The sequence below is a fragment of the Podarcis liolepis genome (assembly GCF_965112155.1).
Source record: "Podarcis liolepis genome assembly, chromosome: 1".
NCBI lineage: Eukaryota > Metazoa > Chordata > Lepidosauria > Squamata > Lacertidae > Podarcis > Podarcis liolepis.
Window position 1 is genome coordinate 77,465,408 of NC_139554.1, and position 17,221 is coordinate 77,482,628.

The window sequence follows — 17,221 nt, forward strand, 5'->3', positions numbered from 1 at the left end:
ACACTCCCTCATCACCACATAATTTTAGAGGAATAGCATGATAAGTAGTTCTTTTAATAAGTAGTTCTACCACTAGGGCTCTTTCTTTCTTTCTTTCTTTCTTTCTTTCTTTCTTTCTTTCTTTCTTTCTTTCTTTCTTTCTTTCTTTCTTTCTTTCTTTTGCATTTGAGGCCTAGATCCTATTTGGTTCCAATTAGTTTGCAATGCTAATATGAAACCTACATTGGCTATAACATACTTTTAGCCAGCATGGCACAGTGATGGAGTGTTTGACTAGGATCTGGGAGACCCGGGTTCAAATCCTCACTTGGCCATGAAGGTCACTGGGTGATTTTGGACCTGGTCACTGTCTCACCTACCTCACAGGTTTGTTGTGAGGATGACATGAGGATGGGAGTACAATGCGCACTGCTTTGAGCTCTTTGGAGGGGAAGGTTGTATATAAAACCAAGAAATAGATAAATCTCACATGAATGGCATTCACACCTAGCACAAATACTGATAGAGGCTCAAAACCACCCACAAGTGCGTGTAACTGAACCCCAACCAGCTGCTTTAGGAAAAGGAAATTTCTTTAAAGAATACTTAATCTTTCCCCTAACTTCCATTTCTCCACAGGTTCCCTGCTCTGGCGCAGTTCTGAAAAGCAAACACCTTGGAGGATACACTTCAGAAAAACTGCTTGAACATTTCAATAGCTGTGTTGTTTAACAGATCAGAAAGAAAGAAGTTTCAACTGATTTCATTACTGCCAGAAATTTAGAAGACAGAATGATGTTCAGCTTTTGTTACATGCACAAAGTGCCTTTTCAGAGGGAAGAGGCAAACGCTGGCACATATTTCAATATTTCTAAGAACTGCAATCCAGATAACACCAGAGGACAGCTTTCCCCATTAAGAAATTGCTTGAGCATAGGTAGTGTGGGATGGAACATTCATGTTCCCTGTTTTCAGCATAGAGTCAGTTTGCCGTAATTTTCAGTAGTTCAGCTCTTGTCTAGTCTAGAATGGATCTAAAATAGTAATGGGAAACCTCCAGCCCCACAGACCTCATAGGGCCCAATTTAGCCTGCAAGGCCATTTCCCCCAAGCCATGTGCCATATGTGATGACAGGTGAGGGGCAGGTAGAGACACAGCTGCCAGTGCCCAGTTGGAAGCCTTGGTTGAGCACTGGCATGAGAGGCGTGCCATCATGAGCAGCTGGAATCAGCTGTGCTCCTGAGTTCTGCATGGTGAACTCTGTAGTGCAGTGACTCCCACTGGAAAGCGGAGCTTGAAGTCAGTACCTAGCACCTGATAGGTACTTTCAAACTTACTGGGATCAGCTGATCTCCTGCTTTCTCCATGGGGCACTCCATAATGCAGCCACCCCATGTAGAAAGCAGCTGATCAGCTGATCACCAGTAACTTCAAGCCCCACTTGGCTGGAGAACCTGTTGCTGGAATACAACTCCTGTCTTCCCTGATCACTGGCTATCCTTTGCTGGCATCATTCAGGCCACCCAGTTCTTGGTGGTGGTTGGAGAGGTGGATTACTCAATCTGCTTCTGTGTCCTTCTCACCATACAGATTTGTCTTCCTCCATACACAACCCTGGAAGCAGGGAACATCCAACAGTTTGATAACTTGGTTATTAGGAGGCAACAGGAGGTTCCTGGAGAAATTCCAGGGAGTTTCCTCTCTCTCAAAAACATGGTTGATCAAGCCAAGCTTGTCAGGTAGCTGTAAGCCATCTGGAAGAGGAAGGAAGGTGGATATTTGACTACCACCAATGCTTCCATTGTAACCTCTATGATACACCCATCATTCTAAGTGAGCTCTCGAATGTCAAGAACATTCCTAAAAGACGCACACATTCATCCTGGCAGATAAAACCTAAGCAAACAAATATACGTTTTTAATTCCCATCAAATAGGGCAATTTAAAGGTGAACTAAGAGATAGCAGTGCCATTCACAGAAAATCAATCACTCTCAATATGCTTGCTATCACTCCAAGGATGTTTGCCAGACAAATTAGGAAATTAAAAAGGCATTCTGGCTTATTTGCCATTATTAAACAGTACCCTTATTCCAGTCTTTACCTAACGATTACTGATAAGAGCAGAATATTTATAGGAGAGAGGCACAGGTAAGAGTTGGGCAGCAGCACTGCAGGCAACAGCTGAGAGAACTTTCACTTGTCCCAGAGCAGCGTCTTTCGAAACGGTAAGTATTTTGTGCTCCTGGCTGGCATATTTGTCCTTGTGGGGTTCACATTTTTTACTATGGCTGTGGCTCTGGGAATGGTTCCACAGGATGCAAATAAGTAAATTTATCCAACGTCGCAAGGGAATTTAGCATCCGCCATAGCACAACAGGTAGGACTGGGTTATCACTAGATTCCCTTTTAGCAATACAGATCTGTAACCAGGATAGAAACAGTAGACAATATATCTTCACACACAGAGAAAGGGGTTGCCAACTTCCTCTTCACCACAGCCGATGCTTACCTAGAGTGTCCTTGAAGTTTATAGTGGCTTCTCAGGGAGCTTAAGGACGCAGCAGTGGGAAATGGAGGGCTATAAAACCTATGTACGTGCACACCCCTTTGGGTTGCTGGCTGATGGGTTTTAAGCCTTAGTCATGTCTGTCAGCCACAAAGCCCAACATCTAATTATTTTTATGACTCATCTGAAAGAAACTAAAGACTAATTATGTGTGAATTCGCAACAGAAAGGAGGTAAACCTGCTTCTAGGACGCTGTTTTAGGAACTTATTTTGTATTCCTCCTATCGCAATAAAAAGCGCTTGAGTGGCTTTTTGTCTTTTTTTAATAATAATAAAATCCATTAAGGTTTGTGATTGGTGTTACTGTTGTTTTGTTAAAAAAGAAATTGCTACATGTTTAATTTTATTCACAGTATTACTAAGTGAAGGAACATATATTATAGCTGGATGCTTGAAAGAACAGCGTAACAATCCACACTATTCTCTTTTTCTTTCTGTTGGCGTCAAAAATGATGCCAAAGCCATGGGGGAGGCTGTTCTATATGCAGACCTTTATTGCAATGATAAATTATCTTTCTAGACGATGTCACATACGATGGCTACCTCTCTCCATTCATTTGTTTGATGTAAAGCTCTTCTGTTCTCTTTTCTGTTATTTTAACATCCCTTAACACATGTCGTAGGCAGAAGCAGCACAAGGCTTGTAGTTTAACATAATGTTTGGCAAATTAGATGTAAATCAGTACAAGGATCCAATGCCTTTTAATAGCTGTGGAGAAGAGAGAATTTCAGTAGTGAAATGCAGTGATGAGAAAACACTCATCAAGATTCCCTCTTAAGTATACAGTCATTAAAGGACATGAGACCTGTCAGAGATAACCGTAACTGTGTGGTGAAAAGGATTTTGAACAGCAGAGTTAAAGTGATCATTTTCCAGGTTCCACCTGAGGCCAGTTATTGACATACATCAGAATTATGTGGCACAGTGGTGAATGGACTGGCGTTTTGTTTTGTTTTTCTCTTCTGAAATGAAATCACACAAGGAGGGAAGCACCCGGAGCTTGAGAAGAAAGGAAGGGTGGAGAAGTGGGTGGTCTCTTTTGTCTTGATGGACAGGTTCAGCTTTTAATCACACTGAATTATTTCCCCAGGGCACTCCAAACAGAGTGATCTGAAGGAAGGATTAAAACTTATTTGTTTTACATGTGCATGTCTTTCCTGTGCAAATCCATGGAGAGCTCTGCATTGCACCCCCCAACATCTGAAAGCCACCCTCCACCAATGACCCTGGGGTAACAGGATTGTTGCTGAGGGGATTATACCTCTCCCTAATCCAGTTTTCTGTGGTGATTCATGCTATTACCCCACTACCCCCTTCCCTTGTGGACATCAATGGAGAGATCACTCCCAGGGAGAAGTAACTGTACCTCCCCTGAAATCTGGTGGGAGAGAGCAGAAGACTGCTCCTCACCAATGACCCTTGGGTTAGCCGGGTCCTTGCTGGGGATCCCCACCACCACTTCCATGACTATTATTGTACCAACACCAAAACAGAAACGTCTGCTCTTGCTGGAGGCCAACTGCAGCTATTGTTCTGAAATGTAGGGGGCTTCATCCTCTCAGAAGTGATGACCATGCTTGCAAATCATATCCAATTCTGATAAAAAATGAAAAGGTTATGGACTTCTTTTTTGTTTTTTAAATCAAAATTCAAAGGTGTCCTGCACAAACCCTCTGAATGTATCTACCTGCAGTTTGGCAGGCTTAATCCATGCAAATTTCATTGTATGAAAAGGAACAAATTTGTAGCTGTTTTTAGATCCCCCGCTATAGTGAATGGCCAGGGAGGAGGGAAGCAAAGCTTCATTTTTAACAAAAGTAATTTTCTCCCAAGTAATTGAGTGGAGTTATAAAGACACTGCTGCTCTGAAACAAATTGGGCTGCTTCCAAAAGATACCCGTTAATTTTTTCTGGCCACTGCGCCTAATGAATGCAGCATAAAAATAATAGGCAGAATCAATAAAAACTTAAAAGCCTGGTAGAAAGCCTTTGCCTGGCACCAGAAACAGGGCATAAAAATGGGCTCCAGACATCCCTCTCAGGGGAAAACGTTCCAGCTCCAGGACGTCACCAACATTAGTCATTATTTAGAGAGCCCTGGAATGTGCGTGTGTGACATAATAGGCAATCTGTACCAATAAAGAACTGCAGCCTTTCTGTTACTCATTAAAACTTGTTTCAGTTTTAAGGGAAGCATCATGGCTTTGCTGATGGCTGGACTGTGGCAGCTAGCTACTGTGGTGATGATCTTGTCTCACATCTCAGCATCACTTCCTTCTCTTGGGAGGTAAACATCTTTTCTGTGACTCAGCCCTTCCTCCCCCCCCCCTTCCTTTCAAATTGTCTGATCTAAGCAATTCAAAGATTTCCCACTTTCAACCCTCCCACCCAGTCACTTTGGTGACTCTTCCCCACCCTGTCTTCATCACACACAGAGTACTCTAGAAGAAAAGTGTGATGCCGATCACTTTTTGGAGAAATGGACAGTTGCAATGACAAGTGCAAGCTTCCTTAGACACGTCTGAGATTGGATTGACAGCTAGTGCTTGTCTTTCTACAATGTGTCCTTTTAAAAAGATGGAAGGAGCGTAGGAAAGAACACCGTGCAGTTCTGCTAGTTTAGCAGGCATGCAGGGAATGTGACCACTGTTAGGACTTTTATTATTAAGATTCAAGTTTCAAAGTTTAATTACAATTAACTGTCTTTGAGATGACATTGCACAGCTAATGTGTTATAAATATATCACATCAAAAACTAGTGTTTCCCAACAAGTCTCAGTTCCCCAATTTCCCCCAGGAAAGCCTCCAGTAATTAGTATCTTAGAGACTGCTCACTTGTCTCATTCCATGCTGCAGCTACAACAACATTAACATGCTCTCTGCCCCAGCCCCGATATCCACACTCTCAGTGGAGCAACAGGCTGGATGGCCTACCCTTGGGCAAATGATAGATGACTTACAGTGGAATTTAATCCATTTTATGTTAGCTTGACTCATTAATTCAGTTCAACTCTACATTTCTATTATTCTCAACCCTAGGCACCAGAGGCAAATCGAGCTCAAATTGATGCATGATGCGGGAATGAGAAGAGAATATGAGAAAGCTGCCAAATTACTACAAAACCTGATGAACTACAAGCGCAGGTAAATACAGAGATAATGCTTAAAAATGCTAAGACTGAAAAGTCATCAGGGAAAGAGAATTTATTCACCTCACCGTTTCAAAAGATCTCATATGTGAAGTCCCCAAACTATAGGTCAGGAGCATATGAAGGGTTGCCATATACAGTATGTGTATGCAACCCGCGGCTCCGGAGCCACATGTGGCTCTTTTACACCTTTGCCGCGGCTCCGAGGCGGTTACTAGCGAGGGGAGGAGGCGCATTGTGCGCCCCGACACTCCCCACTGTGGTGGGCGCTGTACTGGCTGTGATGTCGCATGGGGGCGGGGCGTGCATTAGTCACGCACCGTCCCGACGTCACCTTCCCGCCCGCTGTCAGATCGTGGCTCCGGAGATATATTTGTTTTAAATGTTGCAATGGTTTTGCGGCTCCCAGGTTTTTTTTCTTCGGAAACGGGTCCAAGTGACTCTTTTTGTCTTAAAGGTTGCAGATCCCTGGTGTAGGCTGATTTTCAATGCTGGGACTCTCTTGGAAGATCAGAAGCAGGAAATCAGTAGAAAATTAGTAGATAGTGTTAGGAGTGTGGTGCAAAAGTGTCTATAAGGTGCATGGAAATGGGAGGCAGATTTGAGAACTTTCAGAGTTATTACTTAAGCAATGAACAAACATTAAAAACAGATATAAAACAAGATGAAAAAACAAACTAAAACACAAGAATAATCATAAAAGACCCAGCTCAACCCCACCCCACTAAACATATGCTGAGAGTTAAGCTCCAAAGGATTCAGAAAATAAACATGTTTTCACCAGGGGCTTAAAAACAGATGGCCTCCTTGGGGAGAGCATTCCACAAATGGGGAGCCACCACTGAGAAGGTTTGTTCCCAGGGCTGGCGCAGCCATTAGGTGGGGTGAAGCCACCGCCTCAGGCAGCAGAAATATTTATTATATTTTAACTGAATATGCATTCAAAAGGATACTCAACGGTAAGAGTATATACACAAGAATGGCAAAATATAGTGGCCAGAACTGACTTAGATATTTTCATCCCAATACACTTTAGGCTTTTGTGGACATTAATCAGTCTTCAGAGAGAGGAGAAATTGCAAGGTTAATAAAGCTACTTTGTAAGAAAGAAGCTTTTTCCAAAGATGTATTTAATTTTTGTGAATTTACATTCTAAAATAACAAGGCACCTTCCTTTTGAGTGGATGGGATGAGTGTCTTTAGAGTAGAGAGAAAACCCCCAAAGTGGCCTCTTAGCAGAACATGCCCTCTCATCTCTGACCTTGCTTTCTTGTGCATTAGTGTCTCATCTGGAGTAAAGGATGAATCTGGCTTCACTGATAAAAACACAGATGACTTGTGGAGTTCAGAAGAAAAACTCATTAAACTGAAGACTTGTTTGCAATTTGTACAGAACCTAGATGCAAGGTGAGACTTGGAAGTAGCCAATGGAACACCATTTTTTACAAAGGGATCCAGGTGCCTAAGTTTGCTAAATTGTTCAAGGTCTTGAATTATTTTTTTTAAAAAAAGAAATTGTGAAGAGTTGCAAAAAGACCTCTCCAAACTGAGTGAATGGGCGGTAAAGTGGCAAATGCAATTCAAAGTGAACAAGTGTAAAGTGATGCATAGATGCTGTTAGGATCTGAAGAGGCAGTGACTAACCAAGAATGAGAACTTGGCATCAAAATGGATAGCTTGGTGAAGATGTCTAAGTAGTGTGTGACAGCTACGAGAAAGGCAAATTCCATGCTAGGGATCTTTAGGAAAGAAACTGAAAATTCAACTGCCATTACACAAATCTATGGCGCAACTGAATTTGGAATACTGTGTACAGCTCTGGTCATTTCACCTCGCTATTACACTATTTCCTTGGCCGATTTTACTGTTACTCTAGGGCTACCTCTCCCCAACCCTCTGTGGGAAGCAGTGCCTTGCTACATGTGCTTCAAGTCAGGAACAGTAGGGGGCGAAGGAAGAACAGATGATAAAGTGGAGGGAGGAAATACTAAGAAATAGACAAGGCAATGGGGGGCATGGGGAAGACGACAAGTAATTTTCTGATTATGAGCATGAAGGATGGGTAGATTAGTCAGTCAGTTAGAACTCATTCACAAGACTTTCCAGATTCAATGAGCAGATTGAGGAGGCAATGTTCCAGGAATGCTGGCCAGTGAACTATTGCTTGATATTTGACCTGCATTTCTCTCATGGCAGTTTTTCAGGCAATGATGCAGAGGAAGCCACTCAGATAATGAGCCGCTCAGTTTGCCAACTGATTGCAGAAATAAATGAAGCAGTATCTGGAGCAACAGTAGATGAAAATCAGGAATGAAGCATCCAGCTCTGTGAGGATCTTCAAAAAAATAAATTGCAACTTCTGTTTTTCATGTGTGGATTAAATGATTGGGGAAAACAAACTGTGGAAATAAGTTAGTAAGGATTGCATAAATCAAAAGGAATGGGACTTAAAATGAAAGACTCTGGCATTTATACGCCTTATGGTAGAGTCTAAAATTATTTATCTTCCTCTTGTCTTCATCTTCTCCAAAATCAAATAAAGAAACTCTAGCACAGCTCTTTTGTTATTAGTATTATATTTTTTTTTGCATGTGACAGTTATCTTATAAACCTAGCTGCATTTTTCTGGGTAAATTAGACTTTTGGAACATTCCCTCATGTGGAAGAACCCTGGCATTGAAAGGTAACAAAATGTATAGTGTGAACAGATGTTCTCACCTACCTGGGAAATAATGAAAAGCTGCTTCAATCATGAGAAACTATCAATGTCATCTATATTTCATACTTATATGCGTGCCGGGTAAAGGATCTCAGTCTGGGATTCAGCAAGGTTCCAGGGGGTTCCAGATGCTCACCCAACGTTTGTGCTCCTTAGGAGAATTGAAGACGCAGCAGAAACTGTTGTAGCTTTAAGAAGTATTACTTATCCACCTATTTACACTTTCAGTTTGCATGGAGGGTGTCCAGATCTCACAACATGGTCATCTCAAGCTGGGCTTGTCCCCCACAGCAGTGCAGCCCTGGAGTCAAAGGCATCTCTCCCAGGCTTCAGCCAACCTGCCCAAGATGGCTCTCCCTTTGTTCTGCCCCTTCTTCCCAGCACACCTTGCTAAAAACTCTATTTTCTGGCCACTTCACACTCAGTTACCCTGGCAACATTCCATACCTCCCCCCCCCCCCCGTTCACACCTCTGGGGAATGATAGTTTTCTTGTACAGTACAGTCATACCTCGGGTTACAGATGTTTCAGGTTGCGCACCGCGCCAAACCCGGAAGTACCGGAACGAGTTATTTCTGGGTTTCGGCACTTTGCGCATGCGCAGAAGTGCCGAATCACGACCCATGCATGTGCAGACACGGCACTGCAGGTTGCAAGCACTGCGGGTTGCGAACATGCTTCCCACACAGATCACGTTCACAACCCGAGCGTCCACTGTATTGCCAATGACTCTGTTTGTTTCTTAATAGCCCTACCTTGGCCAGGTCATTTTGCATAGGCTAGCTCAGGAATTCCTCTGCAGCTTGTATTTCTCCCTTCACATCTGAAATAATCAAAATTCTAGCGTTTATTAATTTCTAGGGTTTAGAGGCCACCCCAAATCTGCAACAACATATAAAGAAACAGCAAAAAGCACTTTAAAACATGAAATATTGACACAGCATAGGAGAAACAAGTGTAAGGCTTACCCCACAGCACATATTAAGGCCTAACTACAGAGTAATGACAAAAGTATTCCCTTAGGGAAAGATTTACTACAAAATAGTAACAAAGTCTCCCAACAGAGAGGAAACTTTGCCATGCTGAATGATCACAAGCACTGTAATGACCTTTGCATCCCGTTCTGATAGTCTTGCGGAAAGAGAGAGAGAAGAAATGATCTGCTTCCCTGGCACAGAACATCAAAGCACTTCGCAGTTGCTATGATCTAAAGTTTGAAGATCAGAGTGAGAGTCACAATCCCTCTCCTTGGAAATCTCCTAAATGAGAAATGCTGAAGTTTCCCCTGAGGTTTTGCTGTAGCACTTTCTTTTTCTTTCCAAATATGTTACTAAAGTTCAGCAAAGGCACTCTGCACATGCTCAGAGCAATATTCATCTTTGTTTTTACTTTATGAGTTCTTGGGGCTTAGCTTGGGTATTAAAAACCTGTCAATAGGTCCCTGACTCTCTCTAAATGGCACCACACTGCCTGGTTTCAAGCATTGTTTGAATGTTTTTGACACCCTGTGTAGCCCATTCAGATATTTTTGGAGGGTATGTGTGAAATGACTCGCCGTCTTCCATTCTGTAAAATGGCCCACCCTCTTCCGTTCAGCATCACCCATTACCCTTGGTCCTAGCCACATGCAAGTGTTATGTAATGCGTAACAGCAAAGCGGGGCCATCCACTTATCGCATTCAGGAACTGGTAACAGTAAGCAAGTCATAAATAAGTGAATCAATAAGCTAGGATGCAAAGGTTAAACGACTGTGTCAGCTCAGTGTCATTTGCCACATTATTTCCTCATGGAACAGTGAAAGGAAGATACACTGCAACAATTAACGAAGAAAAGTGGATGGTCGGCATTCCTTAATTTTTGGATTTCTTTTCCACCTGCCCAATGGCTTTCTTCAGGCAGTCCTGTACCTGGGTCCTTTTCCTCTTGCTGTCAGCAATTCATGTTCAGGCACAGAATTCAGGTCAGTATGTTTTCTGGGTAGGGGGAAAAACTTTGATTTGGGTTGGTTTGATTTTTTTATATATATAAAAGGATATACCAGTAGAAAAACAATTGCCACAGGTGACAGCACAAGCTGGTACCTGTTTCACTGGAAGTATGTCCTACCACATAGGACTCTTGGAGAAGTGTGCCTTGGATCGCAGCCTGAATGCCGTGTGTATTCCAAGCATAGGTTGTAGCATGGTTTGGTTCCTGTCAGCCAGAATCTATATAACCTTTCTAATATTCTAATGAAAGATGCATTTTGTAGCAGACCTTTGAATGGCCAAATTATCACACAGGCAAGAAGGTAGCCATTTCAAAAGAAAGGGCTTTTTTCTTGTTAATTATCATTTGAATAATTGATTTATAATTAATTACATGGACAAAAAAAATAGGGGTGCGCATGGATGAGGTGAATGATGGCACTTTTTTGACTATGATGTCTGGGGTTTACTCACGAACTGGAAATCAGTTAAAGGAATTAATGATACGAAGAGGAATCCTTTTACACGATGTTGGGTTTGTCCCAAGTTATATGGTTATAAGATGTTGGCAAAGTTAACTATTTGCTAACATTTGAAAGACTATACCTTCACATGCATATACTGTATCTAGATATCAAGTGGGTAAGAAAGATTATTAGGCAGATTGTCTTACACCTGCCTGTTACTGAGTTCAGGGGCGAATCTGCTATGAAACTAATGAAGCTTAAGGCTTCAGGGCCCGTAATCCTGGAGGGGCCCCAGAAGCAATTTAAGTCCACATTGCTTAAAATTTTGGGTCTAATAGACCCAATTTGAGTCGCATGACTCAAACTTCTCCTTCTCTTTCTCCTTCTTCTCCTTCTCCTATATTTCAACAATCCCAGTGTTTGAGAGCCAATAGCACAGATGTTGTAAAGGTGTGCTGATCTGTTGTGGAAGAACCTCATTGAATAAGATAAATGGGGTTATCCAGACCTTGTTGCTGGTTGCAAAGGGGCCCCCATGACAGTTCAGGGCCCCCAAAATGTAGGTCCACCACTGTCTGAGTTATACGGTATTTCCTATATATTTGTCCCAGACAAATTCTTGGACTAGAATACACAAAGCACTAGTTGATCTAATGCCTTCTTTTGACTAAGCTTGTGCTTTGGGAGATTTAAAATATTGTCTTTTGTTTCACTAGATTGTGGTGTGCAAGATAACGTTGTTAATATCCAAGAGAATAATCCTCCTGGGGCTTTGATTACCAACATTAACGCAGCTGAAGGAGTCACAGTAAGAATTAACCCATTGGTATTGAATGGTGACCAGTTTGAGATTCAGAACTCACAACTGCTCCTGAAAAATTCAGTGGATTATGAGGTAATGAACTGGTATGAAAAAGATGCAGAAATATGGCTGGAGGGTTAATAGCATAGAATCAGAGAATCTTAGAGTTGGAAGGTTCCCCAAGGGTCATCTAGTCCAACACCCTGAAATGCAGGAATCTCAGCTAAAGCATCTATGACAGTAATGGTAGCCAGACAGACTCCTATCTAGAAACGTGGTAAGGTGAGGTGGAAGTGAATCAGGGCAGTACAGTCATAACCTGAATATAGCTATCCAAATATGTTAAAGCTATTTAATAGCCTTAATTAAAACACTGAAAACAAGTGCCTTGCAAATGTCCATTCTCTCTGAGCTTTTATATTCTTTTGGCCAGAGCAGTGTAAGGCAAAGGACTTACTTTATTGCCTGAGGCAACAGACAAGATGGCTCCCCTTCCCTGTTCCATAAAGTGTTCCTCAAAGTGGTAGATATGCAAACAGGCTTTCTACCAGGCAGCATGCGTCATGTGATAGATGAAAGCCAATTTGCATGCCATCATTACATGCAGGTAATGCTTCTTCATTTGAAGGCTATGGGGTATTTTCAAGTGTGATGATTAAGCTGCCTCTGAGCACCTCTTTCACTTTTTATGTATGTATGAGATAGTTACTAAATAGAGAACTTAGAGTGGAAGAGAGGCTTTTGTAATTCAAACAGGAATTCTGGTCAATGTTGGGTTTTTTTAGTCACATTATAAACCTATTTGGGTGAAAAACCTTTGTGTGAAAACTACCAGCAGTGATTCTTAGTACAGTGGTACCTTGGTTCTCAAACTTAATCTGTTCTGGGACTTGGTTCGACTCCCGAAACCATTTGAAAACCATGGCGCGGCTTCCGATTGGCTGCAGGAGCTTCCTACACTCAAGCAGAAGCCGCTGAAGTTGCGTCAGACATTCATCTTCCAAAAAACATTCACAAACCAGAACACTCACTTCCGGGTTTGTGGCATTCAGGAGCCGATTTGTTCGGGAGCCAAGCCATTCGAGAACTAAGGTACCACTGTATAAACATTTGTTTAGTTTATTCTGATGTACGCCATCCTAACAGATCAGGATAGGCAAAAATGTTAAAAACATCTAATTTTTTATTATTATTTCACATATTCTCATGGGTAATAATATTTCAGCCATCAAATGCTTGGGTGAACAGGAATGTTTTCATATTCCTCCTGAATGTTAATGATGAAGGCAGATGTACTTCAGGAGGAGGGCATTCCATAAACAGGGAGCCACTACCAGGAAGGCCCTATCAGGCAGCACCAAGAGCTAAAATAAAAATAAATAAATTAAAAATTGTTCCAGAAAACATGATTTAATTGTAATCATTTGTTTTTAATACAGGTTTCAACAGCGCTAGTTGTAGAACTACAGTGCTTCAGAGCGGATATAGTCGTGAGTAATATCTGAGATGCTACTTTGTGTTGTTAGATGTTGCACAAACATAGTGGGAGACACTTCTTTGAAACGTCATCTAGGTCCAGAGTTTTTCCCCAAGAGAACCACATTCCCTCAGCAACTAATCCGCCAGGGGCTGCATGCCAAGTGTGGGTGGGGCTGAAGCTAATGGTAGACATGGTCACACACACCTTCTATCTCCGATACACCCTTTGCCTCCTTCACCCTCTTCTCTTTCTCTCCATCCCTTGTCAATGGCATGCCAGGGGTGGGGCCAGTGCTCCACCCCCCTCCTCAATTTTGTTTGATAATTTCAATTTTCAAAAAACAGGTGTATTGTATAAAAAAAAATGTCAAACACAAAACACTTGAAACTGCTAAATTTATTTTATTTTAAATTGCAAGAATAAGTAATGCAACATATTTGAATTCGGTGGCACTTGCTTCTGCAGACATGTCTTGGGTTGAACTTTTTGGATTATTGTCATTTTCAAGCTTAGTTCATGTTTGAAGCCAAGAGGGCCACCCAACATTCCTTTTTTTTTTTAAAGACCATAGTTCTAACATCACCAGCATCACCCCTGATTTTCAGCATTTCAACAGTCAATCAATTACTAACATTATTCTGCTTTGCTCACCACCAGGTAAATAGTATTACTGTTGTAGTGAACATAATCAATGTGAATGACAACCCTCCTGTGTTTCCAGAAACCAACATCACCGTCAATGTTCGAGAGGTATGATAATGATAATGATGATGATGATGATGATAATGTCTCTGCAACAAGTGACAATGGACTGTAGCTATAATTCTGACAGAACCATAATCTTGGGAAGAATAAAACCTTGTATAAACATTAAAATACAAATATTAAGCATAACACAATGAAATAGAAATGATACTTAACCATAACATATTATTGCTGTTTCCAATTTAATTCCAAAATAACAAACAAATATCCATGAGAGTTAAGAGAGAAATATAGATTACAACTCTATTACACTATTAAGCTCACTAAAATATTTTCTTTGAAACAAGTTCATAAAAACTGCTCAAACAGTAATGTCCACTTTGTTAGCCATAGATACAATTGTATGCAAATTAACGCAACCATGGGGGGGGGAGGGAATATAGAAGATGCCAAATACATTACCACCCTCAGGTCCCCTTCAGTGACTAGTTACAGTGCACAATGGATTTCCAACCTCAAATCGAGAAGTTTGTTCAGAAAATAGGGGTAGCTGTTCATTTAAAATACTGGGTGCAATGTTCAATCAAACTGTTTAAATAACTCTATCATATCCCAGTTTATTTTTATTTAGCAATATTTCTAAAGGGATAGCATCCTAATCTGCTACTAGTATTGTAAAGAACTTATAGGTTGTAATTTATAATGCCGCCTACTTCCTTTGCCAGCAAAATCATGTATCTGCAATACATGAGGTTTTACTCCTTTATTTAATATAAAATACAGAAAACTCTTCTTATAGCAATTTAAACATGAAAACACTAAATGTAAAATTAGATAAAGGTATCCTCTCTACAATAAAGTTATTAATAGTCAAATGCAAGCTTCTCCTATTCTGACTGAAGGGAACAATAACTCTCTTTTACACTAGATAAGATCCTCATCATTATCCCACACAGAATCTCGTCACACTGAATCTTTCAAATGATGAAGCCAAACACATTCAGTTTTAAAATACAACGCAGACTCCCCTCTGCATGTGATAACTTGTTGTATGGTTCTATTCCATTGTGCCTTATGTGGTAAACCATTAATTCTCTCTCACTTAGTGCAAGGTATAAAGAGGCCAATAGGGGGATTGGTGAAAGACTAGGACTGGACTGGGGAGACCTGACTTCAAATCCCCAGTGAGCTCATGGGATGCACTTAAACCAGTCACTCTCTTTCCATCTAACCTGCATCACAAGGTTATTGTGAGGGGGAAATGTAGGTTGGGAGGAGAGAACTATATGCTGCTGTGAGGTTTTTGTAGAAGCGACAGGATGCAAATACAGTATTAAAAATGGGAAAGCATATGTCTACGTGTCTATGCATTTAGTATAGTGCCAGGCTAGATGTGAGGCTATAACTATATGAACAAAGTCAACACACACATTTTGGGGGGGTTATGTAAATCCAAATAACAGCTGAGGAGGATCCTGCACAGCTTCCATAGGCAGGAATGGAAGTGTTTTCAAAAAATGGCAACAGCAGCATAGGAGAGGAAAAGAGAAAGAGGTGGGAGGATCTTAAACTCCACGCCTCACGGCACCATGGTCCCCAAGACTCCTCAGGCTTCCTCATCACTGCTTTGCATTATGAGAAAAGCATACATGTCAATTGTGGTCCTTTTCATTTTGGCCCAGGATTCTGCAAGGAACTTGTTGCTCCTTTATTCTAGATTGCATTTGAATGTTGTGACCTACTTTGGTTCTTCTGAGAAAACTGTGTGCATGTTACTTATCTGCCTAGTAAATTATCTATCTGCTGTAAATTACATGTGACAAAAAATAGCTCAAAATGATGTTCCTCTTTTTGTTTTGTTTTTCAGGATATAGCAGTGAACACGACTGTCGTGCCCCAGGCTAATGTAACAGCTAAGGACGCTGACAAAGACACAATATATTACAACCTTACAGCAGATCCACCAGTTAGTATATAGTTGGGTGGGGAGTTAGTATAGCCCAGGCAGAGGCAAACTTCGGCCCTCCAGATGTTTTGGCCTACAACTTTCATGATCCTTAGCTAACAGGACCAGTGGTCAGGGATGATGGGAATTGTAGTCCAAAACATCTGAAGGGCCGAAGTTTGCCTATGCCTGGTATAGCCAGTGGTGCAGACAGGTAGTTTTACTGGAGCTCTTTCAGTGGAAATGTGTATTTGTTCACTTAATTCAAAACATGCTGAGTTTGAGGGCCCTCCCATTCAGGGCTCATCCAGACTTCCACTTGTCCCACCGCTTTCCCTCAGGGAAACCCAATGTTTACCGTTGAATCCAAGCAAACATCAGTTGGGGTTTTCTCCAGATTGACGTTTGCTCCGATTTAGAACTAAAGAGCAGGTTTTCTGAGGGAAAGCAGCAGCGCAAAGGCAAAACCACTCAGACCCACCCAGGCCTGGAAAGCATGGGAGAAGCAGAAAACCACTCAGAGCCATGCTTTCTAGGTATAGGACAAGCAAAAGTGTGAACATGACTTCAGTCTATGGAATGGGGCCCCGAGATTCTGCTCCAAAGCCCGGCACTTGCTTCTCCCATAGCTGAAGCCCTGAATCCAAATAAACATAAAACATTATGCGCTCTCTCTCTCTCTCTCTCTCCACTGTTTTACTATCTGTGTTACCTCATTCCTAAGCTTCCAGCCTACATTGCTTCAATTGCTTCCACCCTCTCTTTTTCTGTGGAGGATGGGGACCCTACTCAATTGGTGTCTCATCCCCAGTTCTTTTGATCCTTTGATGTCCTAATAGTCCATTAGCCCAGGCTATCACCTCACACCGGAGGCTAGTCCTGGCTTAATTAGCTATTGACACATCACAGTAAACATGACCTTGGCATCATTAGCTTTTGATGCATGCTGATTCCAGAGAATTAGAAGTGTCTAACACACAGTTAAAATACACATGGGTCGAGCATAGTTTTCACACTCTAAGCCTTAATTAAAAGGATTTAAATGAAAACTCCATTGTACCAGTAAGAAACCAGAGATCATATACTTTCCATAACCCAGTCACTTTAGGTGTCGAAACATGCAACAATAAGCAATACCTTTGACATTAAACAGTGTTTTTGAAATGGCATTAGGTTCCATATCTGTGATGAAGAGTGTGTCACTATCTCTTCTTGTCTTCTAGGTAGGACTGGAGTATTTTAACATTGAAGGAGTTAATAACCCGCAAATTTACTTGCTCAAAACCTTGGATTATGAAAAAATTAACTACATGCAGTTCGTCTTATATGCCATGGTGAGTTTTATCATGAGCAAAATATATGTTTATTTGCGACTGCCCTGCTGCACGTGTGTTTCCACATTCACCAGATAAATGCCCTTGTGCTTTCAGGGTTGC

The 17,221-nt window shown here is 41.5% G+C and overlaps 2 protein-coding genes across 9 annotated transcripts in view; both read left to right on the top strand.

Annotated features, from left to right (window-relative positions):
• The first annotated feature begins 2,128 nt into the window (after positions 1 to 2,128).
• On the top strand, positions 2,129 to 8,254 carry LOC310711302 (uncharacterized protein). The gene is made up of 5 exons (XM_083513086.1): positions 2,129 to 2,207; positions 4,733 to 4,837; positions 5,590 to 5,694; positions 6,981 to 7,106; positions 7,896 to 8,254. The coding sequence occupies exons 2-5, from the start codon at positions 4,749 to 4,751 to the stop codon at positions 8,011 to 8,013; spliced, it is 438 nt and encodes a 145-aa protein (XP_083369212.1). The 5' UTR covers positions 2,129 to 2,207; positions 4,733 to 4,748; the 3' UTR covers positions 8,014 to 8,254.
• Positions 8,255 to 10,171: 1,917 nt separating this feature from the next.
• Positions 10,172 to 17,221, top strand: part of CDHR5 (cadherin related family member 5) — a 32,911-nt gene continuing 25,861 nt past the window's right edge. For 5 of the 8 annotated variants that reach the window (XM_083500436.1, XM_083500437.1, XM_083500438.1 and 2 more), the window contains exons 1-6: positions 10,184 to 10,379; positions 11,570 to 11,748; positions 13,095 to 13,145; positions 13,793 to 13,885; positions 15,708 to 15,806; positions 17,009 to 17,119. In XM_083500436.1, the coding sequence (XP_083356562.1) occupies positions 10,301 to 10,379; positions 11,570 to 11,748; positions 13,095 to 13,145; positions 13,793 to 13,885; positions 15,708 to 15,806; positions 17,009 to 17,119 (612 nt within the window). In that variant the 5' untranslated portion in view covers positions 10,184 to 10,300. Of the gene's footprint in view, positions 10,380 to 11,569; positions 11,749 to 13,094; positions 13,146 to 13,792; positions 13,886 to 15,707; positions 15,807 to 17,008; positions 17,120 to 17,221 lie in introns of all 8 variants that reach the window. The other 3 variants (XM_083500443.1, XM_083500440.1, XM_083500442.1) reach the window with 3 other exon arrangements.